Raw genomic sequence first — 16,206 nt, forward strand, 5'->3', positions numbered from 1 at the left:
AAAACCAAACGAGGCAAGCTTCTTCAAGTACTTCCCCCTTCAGTGTAGGACAGCCAGCACTTTCTGAGGCGGTGCCAGCTTTTGAATGCAGCTGCAGGGCTCAGAAGTTGAGCATGGGCTAGATTGTTACTGGTAGCTTGAGGAAAGAACCTCATCAAGCAGGAAAATAATTTAATTGAAAAAACTCTATACACAGATTGCACAAGGAGAAGCAGATTTCAGAGGAGGGTAGGAGACTCCTAGGTCCACAAACTATATGACCAGAACTGAATAGTGGGGCAACTGATGTTTGACCAGGCTGCTGCCTGGCACTGAAAGCCAGGTCCACAGCTCCCTTGCGAGCATCCTTTTCCTGTCAGGTGGTGGCAGCAGCGGTGAGCAGCAGTGCTTGAAGCACGCACACCTTGTCTTTGATCTGCGGGGGAAGGGGCTTCCCCAGGATCTGCAGCAGCCAGCTGCTGAAGTCCTTGACATGCAGCTCAATGTCCACTGTGGTGATACTGTCATTATCCTGTAGCTGGGGTTTGGCATTTGAAATGATTAAATCCATCCGCTCACTGAGTGAACTTCTTAAGTGTCCTGCAAAAGGAAATGCTGGTAAGGTCAACTTGTTAGTACAAGGCGGCTATGGGGCAGTGTCTGACCCTGCTCCAGTTGAAGTCAGTACATGCCCCATGGTGAAGAGTGATCGCACAGAACCAGTAGGAAAAGTGGCATGCATCCCAGGGTTACGCCTGGAGCTGACTTTCCGTTGCAATGTGTCATCCCCCAACTCTGAGCAGCCCCGTGTTCTGCAAAGTAGGAGAGAGTTCCAGCCCCACAGAGATTTACAACACCCCTCTTTCACTGTCAGAAGACTCCTGCTTGCCAGCTGCCTAACATGCCTGGAAAAGTCTCTGCTCTGGGAGGCTAGGACCGAGGAGGAGGGGGGTGTGTGTGTAGGTGGTGTCAGGTTTAATAGTTACTAAATGCACATGGGGGTGTAAATGCAGAGCCCACCAGTGTGAAGGAGAAGTACATTAAAGTAGTTTCCTAGCAGGGAAGAGGCCTTTGTAACTGTCCCAAAAATCAGATTTTAGACCCTAAGCCTCTATTGTTTCCAGATTAATCTAGTGTCTCCCCTTCTTTCCCTTCCCCACCTGAGCCAGGGCTTTCACCTATCAGCCCTGTCTTTCTGCAGAGCTGGCCTGCACACCACCCAGAGGCTTGCCCAGGGAGGGCACTGCAGGTTGAGCCCTTTACAGAATAACTAGGAACACATTGTGCTGCAAACCCTTTGGGAACAGGCTAATTCTTGGGAGTTTGACTTTGGTGGCATGGGGTAGAATTGTTCCTTTGGAGATGAGCCTGGATGGTTTCTCATGTACTGTACTCCAAGCCGCTCCCAGAAGGAGATGCTGCAGCTTTCTGGAACTGAAAAGTGAGGTTGCAGCTGCTTTGGTGTGAAGGGGGCCGTGGGTGGTCTGGCTCCTCTGGGTCAGAGCATACACACTAAGGCTGGGCTAGGCTGCTAGGCCATTAACAGAGGCTGCTTACCCAGCACAACGTTGCGGTAACTTGTCAACAGTAAAATCAAGTCCTGAAGCATCTCATCCCATCTTTGCCACGTTACTTCGTGGTCCTGTGCAAAGAGCAGAGCTTTGATTACCAGGAGGGGTCTCTAAGAAAGACCAGGGCAGGGAAGGAGGAGGAGGGCGATACCTGATACTGCAGCAGCAGAGAATGGCAGCTCAGGAAATGCAGGATCTTGCTCAGAGACAAGGGCAAGGAGGCTGGTATGGCACAGCTGTGGTGGAACAGGAGCTCCAGCACTTTGCAGCGCAGGAGTTGGCTCTCCATGCTGTTTAAGAAGGCCTCCCTGGAAGAAAGGAGCGAGAGTAACAAGGGAATGGAGAGGGAAGCAGAGGCTAGGGCAGCCTGTGAGCCACCAGCACCTGCCCCAGCCCAAGGCCAAGCATGCTGAGGGGATGCTGGCATGGCGACGATAGGGAAGGAGCGTGCAACAATGAAACTCCATTTTCAGGGCTTCCGGAGTGCTGAGCGCAAGCCCGGTGGCCAGCCTAGTTACCAAGACGCTCGTTAGCCCGTCAGCCTGCCCCAGCTGTTCACTTCATTAGGATCAGCCCGTGTTTACTCCAGGTCAGGACAGTCCCTTCAGCCAGGAAGGCAGGCTGGGCTTGCCGAGCGCAGCACAGCCGGACTGCCTTGAGACTGGGTGACGTACCAGCCAGCAGGTCCTGCGGGGACGAGCCCCCAGCGGTGCCGGTAAGCCTGGACTGTGTTCACCTCGGCCAGACCAGCACTGGGACCGCTGGTGCCCCAAGCAGGATGAAAGATTGCAGGACCGTGCTGGGTCTGCTGTAGCAAGGAAGGGGCTGCCCTGCCTGTTGCTCTTGCTGCAGTCTATGCCACAACCAAGTGGTTTTTAAATTTATTTTAATGGGGGGTTAGCACCAGAAGAGGGGATGCTTTTAGACAGAACTAAGTGCCTGGGGCATTCTGCTCGGCCCCCATGCTACCCTGCTGGAGCAGCAAAGGTGAGAGGGAAGTGCCAACAGCTTTCCTGGCTAGTCACTCCTCCCCCAAGAAAGCCAGCTGGAGGCTGCCTCTGCACGGATGACTGAAAGGAGGGGAAGAGCTGCTGAGAGGTGGGCAGCACCCTTAAAGTCCCAGGAGAACAAGGGGGAGAGGGTTGGTCAGATGTCCAGTGTTAACACGTGCTTAAGTCCTCTCAATGCATGATGGAAATGAGGTTTAGCCCTGCTCTGAGCGAGTCCCTAACGTGCTTTCACGTGTGGGATCGATGGGGACCCACAGGCAGCACCAAGAGTGTTCCTCAGCAGGGCTGCTTCTAACACTCACTGGGAGCACATCTGGGCTCTAGTCTGTGGAAGACACGGAGTCTGGCTAGCCTGGTTCTCAGGACCCAGCTCTGTCCATGGCGGCTCAGGAAAGTAAGAGTTGATTGGCTGGCTGAAACCATCAGGTAGACAGGACCTGGAGCCTAGGCTTTACAGCTCTTTTACACAGGGAAACTGAAATGGGTCGCCCTAAAGCTTTACTATGCAGGCCTCACCTGCCCAAGTACATGACCCTGATTGTCTGAACACCAGTGTACTCTCTCTTCTTGGTGCAGTCAGCGTGGGTATCCCCTCCCCGCAACAGAACCGGGCAAGATGGAGCCAATCACAGTAGGGCTGTCTCAGATCCTTGATGTGATTATCAAAATCAGCTCTGGTCTGTCCATCCCAGTCTTTCTAAGTCCCCCATGCTGGCCACTGCTTCACTTGCTAGGGGCTATTCTGCCCCTCCACGTGTGTTCCAATTAGCTAAGCTGTTAGCTGCAGATGGGTTTGGGGGTAAGCACAGGAATCAAACCAGCCCCAGCAAGAAGGAACAATGGATCGGTCTCTCTCACCTTTGGCTCCTCAGGGGAATGTTCACCAAGTATAGAAATATCACATTGGCAATCTTATTGGTGCTACAGTTGGGAGACCTGTCCACCTCTACGGCTATGGACAGCATCCTCTGGAGAAGCAGCACCACCCTAGGCCAGAGAACAGGAGTTAGGCAACAGGTGGGGCTTCTTCCCAACGCGTCTGCCTGTGTCTGAAGCATAACAGCATAGGCCTCCTCCCCCATTCAGAGAATCCAGAGGACCAAGAGTTGAGCTCTGCTTCAAATGTGCTCCCAGCAGACAGTGTAAACGTGGTACCACTGGACTGTCAAGGGCCTATGGGGATTGAGTAGGTGGGCTCAGTCCAGTTTCTAGGGGACACTGGTTATCTTGCACAAAAGCACCGCTCTGCCTAGCATCCTTGGAAGCAGAGGTAAGGGCTGAGGTTCCTCAAGGTCAGGCGGGAGGCACAGTGGCAGGGCAGCAAGGTGAAGCCTGCATAGCTGCTGCTCCTGCCAGCCTGTTCGCTCTAGCAAAGGGCTTCCTGCCCCAATGTATGATTGTCAGATGATCTCCTGGGGCCATTCTGAGGCAGGGCAGGCTCCCTGCTGCATAAGTGGCTCCCTTCCAGTCAGGTGGTAGGATCAGTTACAGTGGGGCCTAAACATGGTCAGGTTGAACCTAAGCGGCTGGCAAGCAGGGCACCCAGGTTGCAAGCACCACTTTTCTTTCTTGACTAGAGATACTTGCTAGCTTGTGTCTTTCCTAGTCTGAGAGGAGCCCAGCTCTGTAGCCTTTAGTGACAGAGTTAATGCCTCCTTGGCTCACTTTTGGGAAAGGAAAGCTGGTAGGACGGCCTCTGCCTGCCCAGTTTCACTGTCATTCTGTGCGGAGTCTGGCCCACGTGAGGAGATGCTACCGTCAGCTTCTGATGAGGGACATGGTGCTTTCTGCTGCTGCTTTCGGGGCTGGGAAAATCCAAGTCCAGTAACCGCAGCAACCAGCCACTCAATCACCTCCCTGGGATGGAAATGTGAATGTTAGTTAGGACGAGGGCCTGGCTTTCCATCTGCACGTTCAGACCCCGAGGTCCACTTGGAACAGAAGGACAGACCAAGTGTGGGACATGGGGCAGGACACATTTGAGATGCTCCCAGGGGTAGGACCCACATGACGATTTATAAACCCTGTGCCACCAGCGGAGCAGCACGAATTCCTCCTGTTCTCAGGGCTGTTTGTTTCCCAGTCCTTGGGAAAAAGCAGGCCGGCCTGAGTGCAAGGCATCCCCAGTCTCCTCCCAGCAGCTGTTGATACGAACCTCCCCCATGGGCCAGGTACATGATCTCTGGCCCCCAAGCTCTCTGCACTGAGTCCTGGGAGATCAGGGTTCTTAGTGCCCCTGCCTTACAGCCGAGGCATGTGGCTGGGCCGCGGGGAGCGCGTGGCTGGGCCGTGGGGGGCGTGTGGCTGGGCCGCGGGGGGCGCGCCTTACGTGACGTTGCTGAAGCACCGGTCACAGGAAAGCACCTCCTTGGCAATGGATTTTTGCAGGAAGCGCAGCTTCAGGTTCAGCTGGAAGTCGTCCTCCAGGGTCTGCACCACATACTGCAGGAACAGAAAGCGCCCGGGGAGCGTCTCCTCCTGCGGGCCCAGAGCGATTCAGAGCTGGCGCCTGGGCGTGTCAGGGCTGCCAATATGATGGGCTCAGCGGGCGAGGGGAACTCTAGGTGCCTCAAAGGTTAGGGGGACAGAGGCCAGGGGGGAGATGGATGGGGACAAGTACATATGCTCAAGCAAGAAGGCCAAGGTAGTTTTTCCTCAAGTAGGACGTGCCTTGCCTGGCTAGCCCAAGGGGCAACCCCAAGGGCGATGTGGTTGAGCAGAGAAGGTTCCATCACCTTGCTGAGGATCTCCAAACACAGCCCCTGGGAGCTCTGTAGATCCATTACCCTCTTCACCAGATAGGGAAACTGTCCCAGAGAGTACACGGCCTTGCCTGAGCTCACTCAGCAAGTCACTGGCAGAGCTGTGACCAGAAGCTGGGAGACTAGACTCTGGCCCTGCTCAACCCACCTGTCCATGGGTCGTCAAAGTGTGGGCTGCAGCATTCTGTGCCCGGTCCCACCTGGCATTGCTCCACAGCCGTCTGAGCCAGCAGGCATGCGGGAGGAAGATAAAGTGTTGCCAGGACCCACAGTCACCATGGGCTTTGCCTCGGTGAAGGAATTAAGGATGGCCGCACTCTGAGTTTTTAATGTAAATTAGGGGAAGCCTGAGGCTCTGGGCAAGTTGCCAATGTGGTGCTTGGTAGGGCTTGTGTGGCTAGCCTACTTGGGGCTCATTGCTGGATTTCCTACAGGTGCTGGAGGAGGCAGGGGTCTCTCTGACAGGGCCTTGCTGGAGATGCTGAGAGCCAAAGGCTGCTCTTTGCTGGTTGAAATGGCCCACGCCAGCTGCAAGGAGGCAGGGCGCTCCAGCAACGTACCCCTGCTGCACTGCGAGGGCTTGTGAAATTCAGTGTGAGCCCACCTTCTACACAAGAAAAATACATGGCCACTGCCCTCCCCGCACATACACGCCCATACAGGACACACTGACTGTACCTGTTCTTCCATGACATACCGTAGCAGCTCCCAGTCCCATCCCACCATTGTGGCGGTAGCCGGATGAAGCCTGAAATGACACAGGTATTTGCAGTCGGTTACTGAATTGCTTGACTCTTCAGTGGGACAACTGGAGCCTGGGCAAAAGGCAAAGCAACCCCAAGAACTCAGCAGCCCTTCTGCCAGGTCACTTGTTGTAACCCTGTTGCCCCAGGTTTTTACACTCTGCTGGTCACCCTAGTATTGCAGTGTCCTCCAGCTCTGATTTCCCTTATTTCCTTCCTCCTCCTCCCTGTGCCCCCCTGTGGCTGTGTAGAACAGCCTGACCAGGGAGCTTGCATGCTCTGGAGGTCATGGACACTACTCATCCCTTGGGCTACAGATTCTACAGGCTGAAGACCTCTAAGGACTTCTCAACTCGTTGTGGAGAAAGAGGAACCTGCAGTGTCCAGTCCAGAACAATGGACTAGCTTGGAGTTCAGGGAAGGTACCTTCCCATACGGACTCACTGCACTGACTTGCATGGCCTGGTCCTCTCCACCTTGAAGCAGAGTTTTAACCCCCTCGCCTCTGTGTCAGACAAGCCAGCGTTAGAATGGGCCACATCTGATTTAAAAAGTTAAGACGCGAAGTAGTTAGAACCACGTTCCCAAAGCCCATTTTACCCAGCACGTCCTGCTGGTCACGCTGTGTCCCACCCCCCCACCTGCATTTCTAGCTATTTAGTATGTAGAACCAGCCAGCAGCCTCCAATCCTCCAAGGGCATGCACAGCAGGGCTATCTGTGTACCAGCCACAGAGGAGGGGCATTAGCCTCTAACAGGACATCTTATCCACAGTGCTGAAAAGGAGACCTCTCCCTGCCATGGAGACCAGGTGGGCCAGCACCATAAGGGGGAAGCATGCTCCCCAGCCAGGCAGCACAGGGCAGGTGGTACCCAGGCAAACGCAACACATACATCTGAATTTTCATCAGCAGCATGTAGGCATCCTTCAGCATCTCCCCAGCCTCTGAGCTCAGCAGGATGTTCCTGATCACATGGGACACAATCTCCTTTGGAGGGTAATGGTGGCAGGACACGAAGTCCATTAGGAACTGCAGGGTCCCCTTGGGGAAGTTCTCCTCCATGGTGGTGGACACCATGCTCAATTTTCTGCTGGGGATGGGCTGCGCCTTCCGTTGTGCGATCTGTCAAGACGATAAGATATTAGAACCGGGTTTGCAAGGCATGTGAAGGGACAAAGAAGCCCCGGCTGGAGAGCCCATTTGTGAAACTAGGAACCCCATACACCGCTCGCCAGGAGTCAAGGCTGGGACTAATTTGGATTGCCTTTACATTTATGAACAGATGCACGGTTGTTGTGCTTTGTCCCTGCTGATGAGCAGGGCTGGTGGTGGAGTTTACCAGCACTAAAACGTGCCTTAGGCGTCAATCAGTTTTAGCCTTACCCTAAAGTTACAATTGATTTAGGACTCGGGGGGCTGGTCTAGAACCTTTGCTGTTAAAGGGGTCTCTTATCCAGGAAATCGCCATAACCAGGGCTCTCGGCTGCACGAGAAAGCGAGGATCCGTAGCGAGCGGCCGTGCCAGTCACCGAGGTGGGGCTAGCTTTGGACAACTACCCAGACCAAGGAGCAGCGTTGTGCCCTCTCTGTTCAGTGTGTCGTAGCAGCATCAAGACTAACGAATGGCGCAGCTGCAGGCATGTCACACCCTGCAGTGGGCCTTGGGGAGCTCACAAAGGCAGATGTGCATGGCCGGGCTGTCCCCAGGGTTACGAGCACACAAACCCGCAGTCTCCATGCAGTGAAAACGCTGAACAACCATCTCTAGGAGCTGAAAAAAATGCATCCAGGGCCCTTGGGTAGCACAAGTGCCTCATGGCTCTGGGCCTGCATGAGCCTCCTCCCCTCCAAGCCTGCAGGAGCGGCACTGCTCTGCCACACAGGCACAAGGGGCCACCTTAACAGGCCTCTGCTGGCCTGTGGTAACATGATGCTCGGTTCCTGGCTAGCCAGGCACTTCCCTAACTGGGCTGAAACCCAATTAGGAGGGCGGATTTCACAGGCTGGCCCAGCAGGGGGTGACGGGGGCCGGTCTGCTCCGCACGCAGTGCTCCAGCAATGGGATTAGCGCTCGCTACGGCTGCCCGGGCCCATTCTCTCACCACACAGACCACTCTGCTGAGAGGTCCCCGTGTCCGCATACGGGAGCAGAGGAGAGCAGGCTGGGCCCTCCCGCCGGACGAAGACCATTGTCTGAACAAAGCCAGAGCAAGGGCTGAGCACAGAGCAGAGCTAAGTGCGGGAATCCAGAGAGAGGGAAGAAGGCAGCCAGAGGAATGGACAGGGAAAAACAAAGGCGTAACTGAAAGGCAGAAGAGGAACCAGAGCAGAGCTCCCTCCAGGCTGAATTGCCGAGGGGACCCAAACCCTCGAATCATTAGTAGCCCCCCAAGAATGCTTGCAATCCCCTGGGTTCCTCCTTGCCGCTGGATGGGATGTTTGAGCAGCGTTCCTCAACCCCAGTATGCCTGGCTGAAGGGAAATGCCGAGGGCGCGCCCAGAGCATCAACCTCCATGTAGGATAGAGACCCCGCTTTGAGAAGGGGTGGCACCTTCTCAGCACCCCTGTGCTTGAGCCCATGACTGGCCCTGGGCACGGAGGCGGGGCGATCTCACTAGGTTACCTGGCGGCTTTCCTCATCCTGCACCATGCCCTGGAGGAAGAGGTGATGCACCGGAGTCCTCCTGAAGTACCGCAGCTTATGAAGCCAAGCCTTATTGACAGGCCGCAGTTTGGCTGGCTCGGGGGGCTCCTGCTTCACGGCAGTCAGCATTGGGTTACTTGTCTCTAGCAAAGGCTGCTCTGGAGACCTAGGGGTGCTTGCTGGGGGGCAGCTGGAGAGGCCTGGGGACTGTCTCTGAGCAGGGGCGGTGGGTAGGCGTTCTGGGTCTTCCTTTTGCTGGCTGCTACTGTGAGATTCTGCGGCGGAGCAGTCCCAGGATGCCCTCCTGCTGCTGCTGCTGGCTGGAGAGAAGGAGAACACGTCCGAGTCCAGCGGGAGGCTGGCCAAGGAGCCCAGGTCGCTGTTAATGGTGGTGCTGCTGAGCTCAGGGCCGCAGACGGAGTGCGTGCAGCTGGAGACGGGGGAGACGCAGCCTTCCAAGTGGGTGCCTTTCGTCTCTTCCTGGGCTCCGTCCCACGGGTCCCCAAGGCCTTGGTCTGCCACCTCTTTCCTTTCACGCTTTATGTCCACGAGGGCAGGGAGGCTGGGAGGCGACGCGCATGCCATGCCGGCAGCAGTGCCAGCATCAGCCAGGGGGAAGTCGGCCGGACGCTCCTCCTCCACTTCGGTCAGGTCGATCACAGCGAAGTCATCCTGCACTGCTGCTTCTGAACACTCGTCCTCCCCGGTCAGATCAATGACCTCCTGGGGACAGACAGACAGCGGTTAGTGCTGCCGGCAAAGGGGGGCACAAGGAGTTCACGGGCCGGGCTCCCCCGATCCCCGGGTGCAGGGCCTTGGGGAGGTGGGGCATGCCCATCAGCCCCACGGGATCGCAAGAGGCATGCGCACAGGACTTCCCCATGGTCGCACAGAACGCTAGTGGCAAGCAATGCCCATCCCCTGCTCAGATTGCAACCCCCCCGGCCCGGCCTCTAGCAGCATGAAGCAACGGTCTGAATTGTGCTCGGAAAAGCCTAGCCGGGGGGGCTTCCTTGCCCTAATCCCTGGGGCAAACCCTGCCCCTCCCTGATGGGCAAACTGGCTGTCAGGCAGCGTCCGAGCAGTGAACAAGCCCGTGCCCCAAACCCAAGATGGCGGCCGGCTCTTTGCTGCTATCAGCCGCTGCAGAGTTTGGGGTCAGGGCCCCCTCCTGCAGTGGAGAAGCAGTGCCACAAGGGCTGCACTAGGACATGGGACGCGGGGCCCAGTGCCCTGGCTCAGGAGCTCTGAGGTCGTGGCAGCTGGAGCTTTGCATATGTCCCCATCAGCACTGCCAGAATCGCTGAGGGGACAGGGCAGGGTGCTGGAGGCTGGGTTTTCCCCAATCCTCACAAAGTGACGGCAGCTCACCTGAGAACAGACACGAGCCAAGCCCTGCAGCCCCCACCTGGGCACACGGGGCAGAGGCTGGATTCCAGCAGTGGTGCCTCCCTCCCCCTGCAGCATCAGCACAGACCCCCTTCATCCCTCCCACTGCCCCGGCAAGGGGCGGCCCCAGGACCCCAGAGCGCTTTGCAGAAGCCCGGGCTCTACTTCAGACAGCATGCCAGCTCCCGTGGGGCAGTGTCTGTCAATGCCTTGCAGGCCCTCTGAGCCAGGTCCAGGTCCAGTGAGTGTCAGCACTGGTCCAGAGGGCGAGCACACATCTGCACGGGGCACCCACAAACACGGGGCGAGGCGTGGCCAGTGGAGCGGGTGGGTTCCCTGCTAGCGGACACAAGGAGCTTTGACGCCACACGGCTGCAGCTCAAGCTGCTGCTGTGCTAGGCTGAGGGGCCTGCCTGCTGCTGTCTGTGTTGCACCCACGGCTGCTGCAGTAAGATGGTGGCAGGGGAGCTGCTGAGTGCTAATCGGCCTGCCAGAAAAGCCACCCCGCGAGGCAGGGGACTGACGCTATTCGAGCTGGAAAAGCCCCAGTGGGTGACATCCACCCTGGGGGTCTGGGTGCCTTGTTTCCTGCAAGCTGTTCACCAGGGCTCTGTCCTAAGCAGTGACTGAAGCGACCATTGGTGGCAGGTTTGGCTGCAGAACAATGAACTCTCATTCCTGGGCTCTTCCTTCTGGAGGCGGCCGTGCGGCACCTGAGTTCCGGGAGCAGATCATTCCCGCCTGCCCGACCTGCTCCTGTCCCTTTCCACCCTTGGAGGAAAGGGCAGGACTCTTAACCTGGGGCCCAGATCAGCTCCCAGCACAGTGGATTTCACTGTGTGCAACCTCCAGGACCCTTCCAGCAGGAGCAGATATTTTGCCTTCTCTTCTGTGACTGATACAGCGGCCCCCAGGGAAGTCCTGTGAGCTCCATTGGGAGCATTGCAGAGATGGCAAGAGAAATCCCTTGGGCTAAAGAGCATTGATTTGATCCCTGAGCTGCTTGGGCATGGGAGGCGAGAATTTCAGAAGATTCAAGCTGAGATGGCAGCTGGGCCACGGCAGCCAGCCTTCCAGATGAGATGTGTTGTCCACTCAGCAACCATCTGCTCCGGCTTTCTTTACACAATCAGACAAGCCTTGGATGCTCAGCCTCTGAGCTCTCTGGAACAGACAAAGGATCCCCCGGAACCCAGGGGGGCTGGGTAACTCTGCCCTCTCCCTCTCCCCTGTCAGCTGGTAGGACTTTACCCAGCAGAGTTGTTGTGAAGATCAGAGGTAAGTGCTTAGCTCATCACTTATCTGCTCCCTCCCAACAGGCTTTCCAGCCTGTTCCAGAGGCCACTCCCTCCTGTACCACTGGCAAGAGACGCTGTCTCTCCCAGCACCCCACAGCCCCGCAGGACACCGCCTGCGAATCCAGGCCTGAGTCCCTCGGCGGCATGGTCTGATTTTTGTGGAATTGGAAAGTTGGCAACTCGAGTCAGATGCAGCACAGGCTGCCCGCTGGGCCTGGGGCCTGGCTGCAGGGACAATAACGTGGCCCCGGGGGCGGGGGGGATGTAGGAGACTGCTCCCTGTGGGAACGTGATCCCGGGGGGGGGGGGGGAGTGTAGGAGACTGCTCCCCGTGGGAACGTGGCCCTGTGGAGGAGACTGCTCCCCATGGGAGCGTGACCCCGTGGAGGAGACTGCTCCCCATGGGAGCGTGGCCCCGGGGCGGGGAGTGGAGGAGACTGCTCCCCGTGGGAGCGTGACCCCGTGGAGGAGACTGCTCCCCATGGGAGCGTGGCCCCGGGGCGGGGAGTGGAGGAGACTGCTCCCTGTGGGAGCGTGGCCCCGGGGGGAGGGAGTGGAGGAGACTGCTCCCCGTGGGAATGTGGCTCCGTGGAGGAGACTGCCCCCTGTGGGAACATGGCCCCGGGGGGGAGGGGAGGAGACTGCTCCCCGTGGGAGTGTGGCCCCGGGGGGGAGGGGAGGAGACTGCTCCCCGTGGGAGCGTGGCCTCGGCAGGGGGGAGGGGAGGAGACTGCTCCCCGTGGGAGCGTGGCCTCGGCAGGGGGGAGGGGAGGAGACTGCCCCCGTGGGAGCGGGGGGAGGGGAGGAGACTGCCCCCCATGGGAGTGGGGCCCCGGGGGGGGGGGAATGGAGGAGACTGCTCCCAGTGGGATCGTGGCCCTGGTGGGGGGAAGGGGAGGAGACTCCTCCCCGTGGGAGCGTGGCCCCGGCGCGGGGGAGGGGAGGAGACTGCTCCCCGTGGGAGCGTGGCCCCGGCGGGGAGGAGGGGAGGAGACTGCTCCCCTTGGGAACGTGGCCCCGTGGAGGAGACTGCCCCCTGTGGGAACGTGGCCCCAGGGGGGAGTGGAGGAGACTGCTCCCCGTGGGAGCGTGGCCCCGGGGGGGGGGGATGGAAGAGACTGCCCCCCGTGGGAGCGGGAGGAGGGGAGGAGACTGCCCCCCATGGGAGTGGGGCCCCGGGGGGGGGAATGGAGGAGACTGCTCCCCGTGGGAGTGGGGCCCCGGGGGGGGGAATGGAGGAGACTGCTCCCCGTGGGAGCGGGGCCCCGGCGCGGGGGAGGGGAGGAGACTGCTCCCCGTGGGAGCGTGGCCCCGGCACGGGGGAGGGGAGGAGACTGCTCCCCATGGGAACGTGGCCCCGTGGAGGAGACTGCCCCCTGTGGGAACGTGGCCCCAGGGGGGGAGTGGAGGAGACTGCTCCCCGTGGGAACGTGGCCCCGTGGAGGAGACTGCACCCTGTGGGAACGTGGCCCCAGGGGGGAGTGGAGGAGACTGCTCCCCGTGGGAGCGTGGCCCCGGCACGGGGGAGGGGAGGAGACTGCTCCCCGTGGGAACGTGGCCCCGTGGAGGAGACTGCACCCTGTGGGAACGTGGCCCTAGGGGGGAGTGGAGGAGACTGCTCCCTGTGGGAGCGTGGCCCCGGGGGGGGGATGGAAGAGACTGCCCCCCGTGGGAGCGGGAGGAGGGGAGGAGACTGCCCCCCATGGGAGTGGGGCCCTGGGGGGGGGAATGGAGGAGACTGCTCCCCGTGGGAGCGGGAGGAGGGGAGGAGACTGCCCCCCATGGGAGTGTGGCCCCGGGGGGGGGAATGGAGGAGACTGCTCCCCGTGGGAAAGGGAGGAGGGGAGGAGACTGCCCCCCATGGGAGTGTGGCCCCGGGGGGGAGTGGAGGAGACTGCTCCCCGTGGGAGCGTGGCCCCGGCGGGGGGGAATGGAGGAGACTGCCCCCCATGGGAACGTGGCCCCGGCGCGGGGAGGGGGGAATGGAGGAGACTGCTCCCCGTGGGAACGTGGCCTTGGCGGGGGGGGAGGGGAGGAGACTGCTCCCCGTGGGAGCGTGGCCCCGGGGGGGGGAGAATGGAGGAGACTGCTCCCCGTGGGATCGTGGCCCCGGGGGGGGGAATGGAGGAGACTGCTCCCCGTGGGAGCGTGGCCCCGGCGCGGGGGGGGGGGGGGAATGGAGGAGACTGCTCCCCGGGGGGCGCGGCCCCGGCGCGGGGGGGGGGAATGGAGGAGACTGCTCCCCGTGGGAGCGTGGCCCCGGGGGGGGGAATGGAGGAGACTGCTCCCCGTGGGAGCGTGGCCCCGGCGCGGGGGGGGGGAATGGAGGAGACTGCTCCCCGGTGGGCGCGGACCGGGCTGTCCTGCACGGGCAGACACCAGGAAGGGCAGAACGAAGGGCAGTGGCTTCAACAGATGCTACTGAGCATGCTCAGTTCCTGTGCGCATGCGCAGCGCACCGGGCCGAGCGCATCCCCACGGAGAGCCGCTGCCCGCGCTGCGGGGCCGGGCCGCCGGGGCGCTCGGACGGAGGCGGGGGGTCCGGAGCTGACCCCTCCCGGCCGCCATCCCCTCGCCCAGCCCGCGGCCGGAAGCGCCGCCATCTTCGCGCCCGCCCGGCCGGGTAACGGGGCCCGCGGTGACTCACCGCGAGTCCCGGCCGGCCGCGCCGGGGCCGGGGCCGGGGCTGGGGCCGGGGCCGCCGCCTCTTCCGGCGGGGCGGGGAGCAGCCGCCCTCCGAGCCCGAGTCGCGGACGAGGATGACGCCCTCGGCCATTGCCTGCTCCCCGGGCTCCGCCCCCGCCGGGCCGATGGGCGGGGCCCGCGCTCGCTCCTCCCTCCGCGCGCGCCCCCGGCGGCTGGGGCCCCTCGGGCACGCGCCTGACCCGGCAGCGAGCCGCGGGCGCGCGGCCCGGGGTTGTGTGAGGGAGACCCCAGGGTTCCTGGACCGGGGGGGGGCACCACGCTCGGCTGTTTGCAGGGGGGCACTTTGGGGTCCCCCCCAAACACACACCGCGCCTGGGGCTTCAGCCCTGCAAGGCCGGAGGGGTGTGCGCGGGGGTAGAGACAGGGCTGGGACACCCTGGCCAGGCCCTCTTCCTCCTTTCCTCTGCTGACCTCCGCGGCTCCCTGGCTGGGGCAGACCGGGTACCTCTACCAGCCCAGCAACGCTAACCCACTCCCTGAGAGCCACCAGTGAGGCGTGGGTGGCCGGCTGCCTAATGCTTCTCCGCATCCCTTGTCATGCGGCCCCTGGGAGCAAGCCCCTTGAGCGTCAGGGCCTTCCGCGAAGGTTGCGCTCTTGTCCCCCCAGCTCTTCGGATTGCACCTCGGAGCCTTCCGCATGCCTGCCTTTCACCGAGGGCCCCCTCAGGGAGTCCACGGCTCGCTGGCCCCCCGGGACCACCACAACCAGAGGGAACAATGCAAAGCCCATCTACGGACTGCACTGACTCTCAGCCAGTGTCAAACAGGAGGGTTTACTGAGTGTCTGATCCTAGCACAGGAAGGCCTTAGGGCCCTCAAGCCTGGACTGTCCCAGTCCCCATGGGCTCAGGCTGCTCTCTCTCCAGTCCAGCAGCCCCCTCCTTCCAGCTGATCAGCCTATATAGACTCACAGGGACTGGAAGGGATGGTAAGAGGTCTTCTATTACAGTCCCCTGCACTCCTGGCAGGACTGATTATCTAGGCCATCCCTGGCAGGTGTTTGTCTAACCTGCTCTTAAAAATCTCCAAGGATGGAGATTCCACAACCTCCCTCAGCAATTTATTCCAGTGCTTAACCACCCTGACAGGAAATTTTTCCTAATCTCCAACCTAAACCTCCCTTGCTGCAGTTTTAGACCGTTGCTTCTTGTCCTGTCCTCAGAGAGTTTAAGCAAAACAATTTTTCTTCCTCCTCCTTGTAGCAACCTTTTACATACTTGAAAACTGTTATGTCCCCTCTCAGTCTTCTCTTTTCCAGACTAAAGAAACCCGTTTTTTTAATCTTCCCTTAGAAGGTCCTGTTTTCTAGACCTTTTATCATTTTTATTGCTCTTCTCTGGACTCGCTCTTCAATTTGTCCACATCCTTCCTGAAATGTTGTGTCCAGATCTGGACGCAATACGCCAGTTGAGGCCTAATCAGAGCAGACGAACTACTCTGGTTAGGAGCAACTAGTCTTAGTAAAAACAAACCAGCTTTCTGACCTGGAGACTCAGGCCAGGCAGCAAACCATGTGCGGGCACCATCCCGAATCTCCTTTGGCTACCCGGGCTGTTGGTCTCTGCAGCTGTGTGACGTTTTCTGTGGCTACTTTTCAGGTGTATTCAATTAACAGCGAGTCCGGTGACTCTCGGTTTCTTCCCGGTGCCCCCCAGACGCCCCTGGGCACCGTGAGGCTGCAGCGGGAAATCGGGGGCTGCAGGCTGGTGGCAGAAACACCGGGATGGGGACCTGCACCCCTCCGAGGGGCTGCCCACGCGGGTCTGGGCAGGCACCAGCCGCTCCCTGCGCTGGAAGAGGGGGCTGAATGCCGTGCGGCGCTGCGGCCGGTCCCGGTCCCGGAGCCGGGGGCCGGAGCCTCAACCACAGGCCGGAGTCGGTCCTGGTGCGGAGCGCCCCGCGCGGAGCTGCGGCCGCCCCCGGGGCGCAGGGGCCAGCACAGCACGGGGGGGCTGGGGCGGGGCCTAGCGCCGGAGACGGGCGGGGGCCGCGGGCACCTCCCCCAGCCGCCGGCCCCGCCCCCGCGCCGGGAGCGCGCCGCCGCCTCCGTCCCTTCCGGCCCGTGACCCTGGCCCCCGACGCGCGCAGCGCCAGAGGCGCC

The 16,206-nt window shown here is 60.4% G+C and overlaps 1 protein-coding gene across 4 annotated transcripts; it reads right to left on the reverse strand.

Annotated features, from left to right (window-relative positions):
* Positions 1 to 156: 156 nt before the first annotated feature.
* SIMC1 (SUMO interacting motifs containing 1) lies at positions 157 to 16,119 on the reverse strand. Of its 4 annotated transcripts, none has more exons than XM_077824006.1 (10): positions 15,590 to 16,119; positions 8,692 to 9,435; positions 6,960 to 7,189; positions 6,001 to 6,070; positions 4,890 to 5,038; positions 4,226 to 4,417; positions 3,419 to 3,547; positions 1,702 to 1,858; positions 1,537 to 1,621; positions 157 to 579 (listed from the first exon to the last, which is right to left on the reverse strand). In XM_077824006.1, exons 1-10 carry the CDS (start codon positions 15,629 to 15,631, stop codon positions 356 to 358), a joined length of 2,022 nt encoding a protein of 673 aa, XP_077680132.1. In that variant the 5' UTR covers positions 15,632 to 16,119; the 3' UTR covers positions 157 to 355. The 4 variants fall into 4 exon arrangements, with proteins under 4 accessions (XP_077680132.1, XP_077680133.1, XP_077680130.1 ...); XM_077824007.1 differs by having other exon boundaries at positions 15,323 to 16,059; XM_077824004.1 differs by lacking the exon at positions 15,590 to 16,119 and adding an exon at positions 14,047 to 14,189.
* Positions 16,120 to 16,206: the final 87 nt, after the last annotated feature.

This window comes from Eretmochelys imbricata, chromosome 8 (genome assembly GCF_965152235.1).
Source record: "Eretmochelys imbricata isolate rEreImb1 chromosome 8, rEreImb1.hap1, whole genome shotgun sequence".
NCBI classification, from domain to species: Eukaryota; Metazoa; Chordata; order Testudines; family Cheloniidae; genus Eretmochelys; species Eretmochelys imbricata.

Coding starts and splice junctions, on each gene's coding strand:
- SIMC1 (XM_077824004.1), bottom strand. CDS start 14,175: ATGGCCGAGGGCGTCATCCTCGTCCGCGACTCGGGCTCGGAGGGCGGC. Junction 9,436..14,046: donor GCGGCCGGCCGGGACTCGCG/GTGAGTCACCGC, acceptor GTCTGTCCCCAG/GAGGTCATTGATCTGACCGG. Junction 1,859..3,418: donor ATTCCCCTGAGGAGCCAAAG/GTGAGAGAGACC, acceptor CCTTTCTTCCAG/GGAGGCCTTCTTAAACAGCA.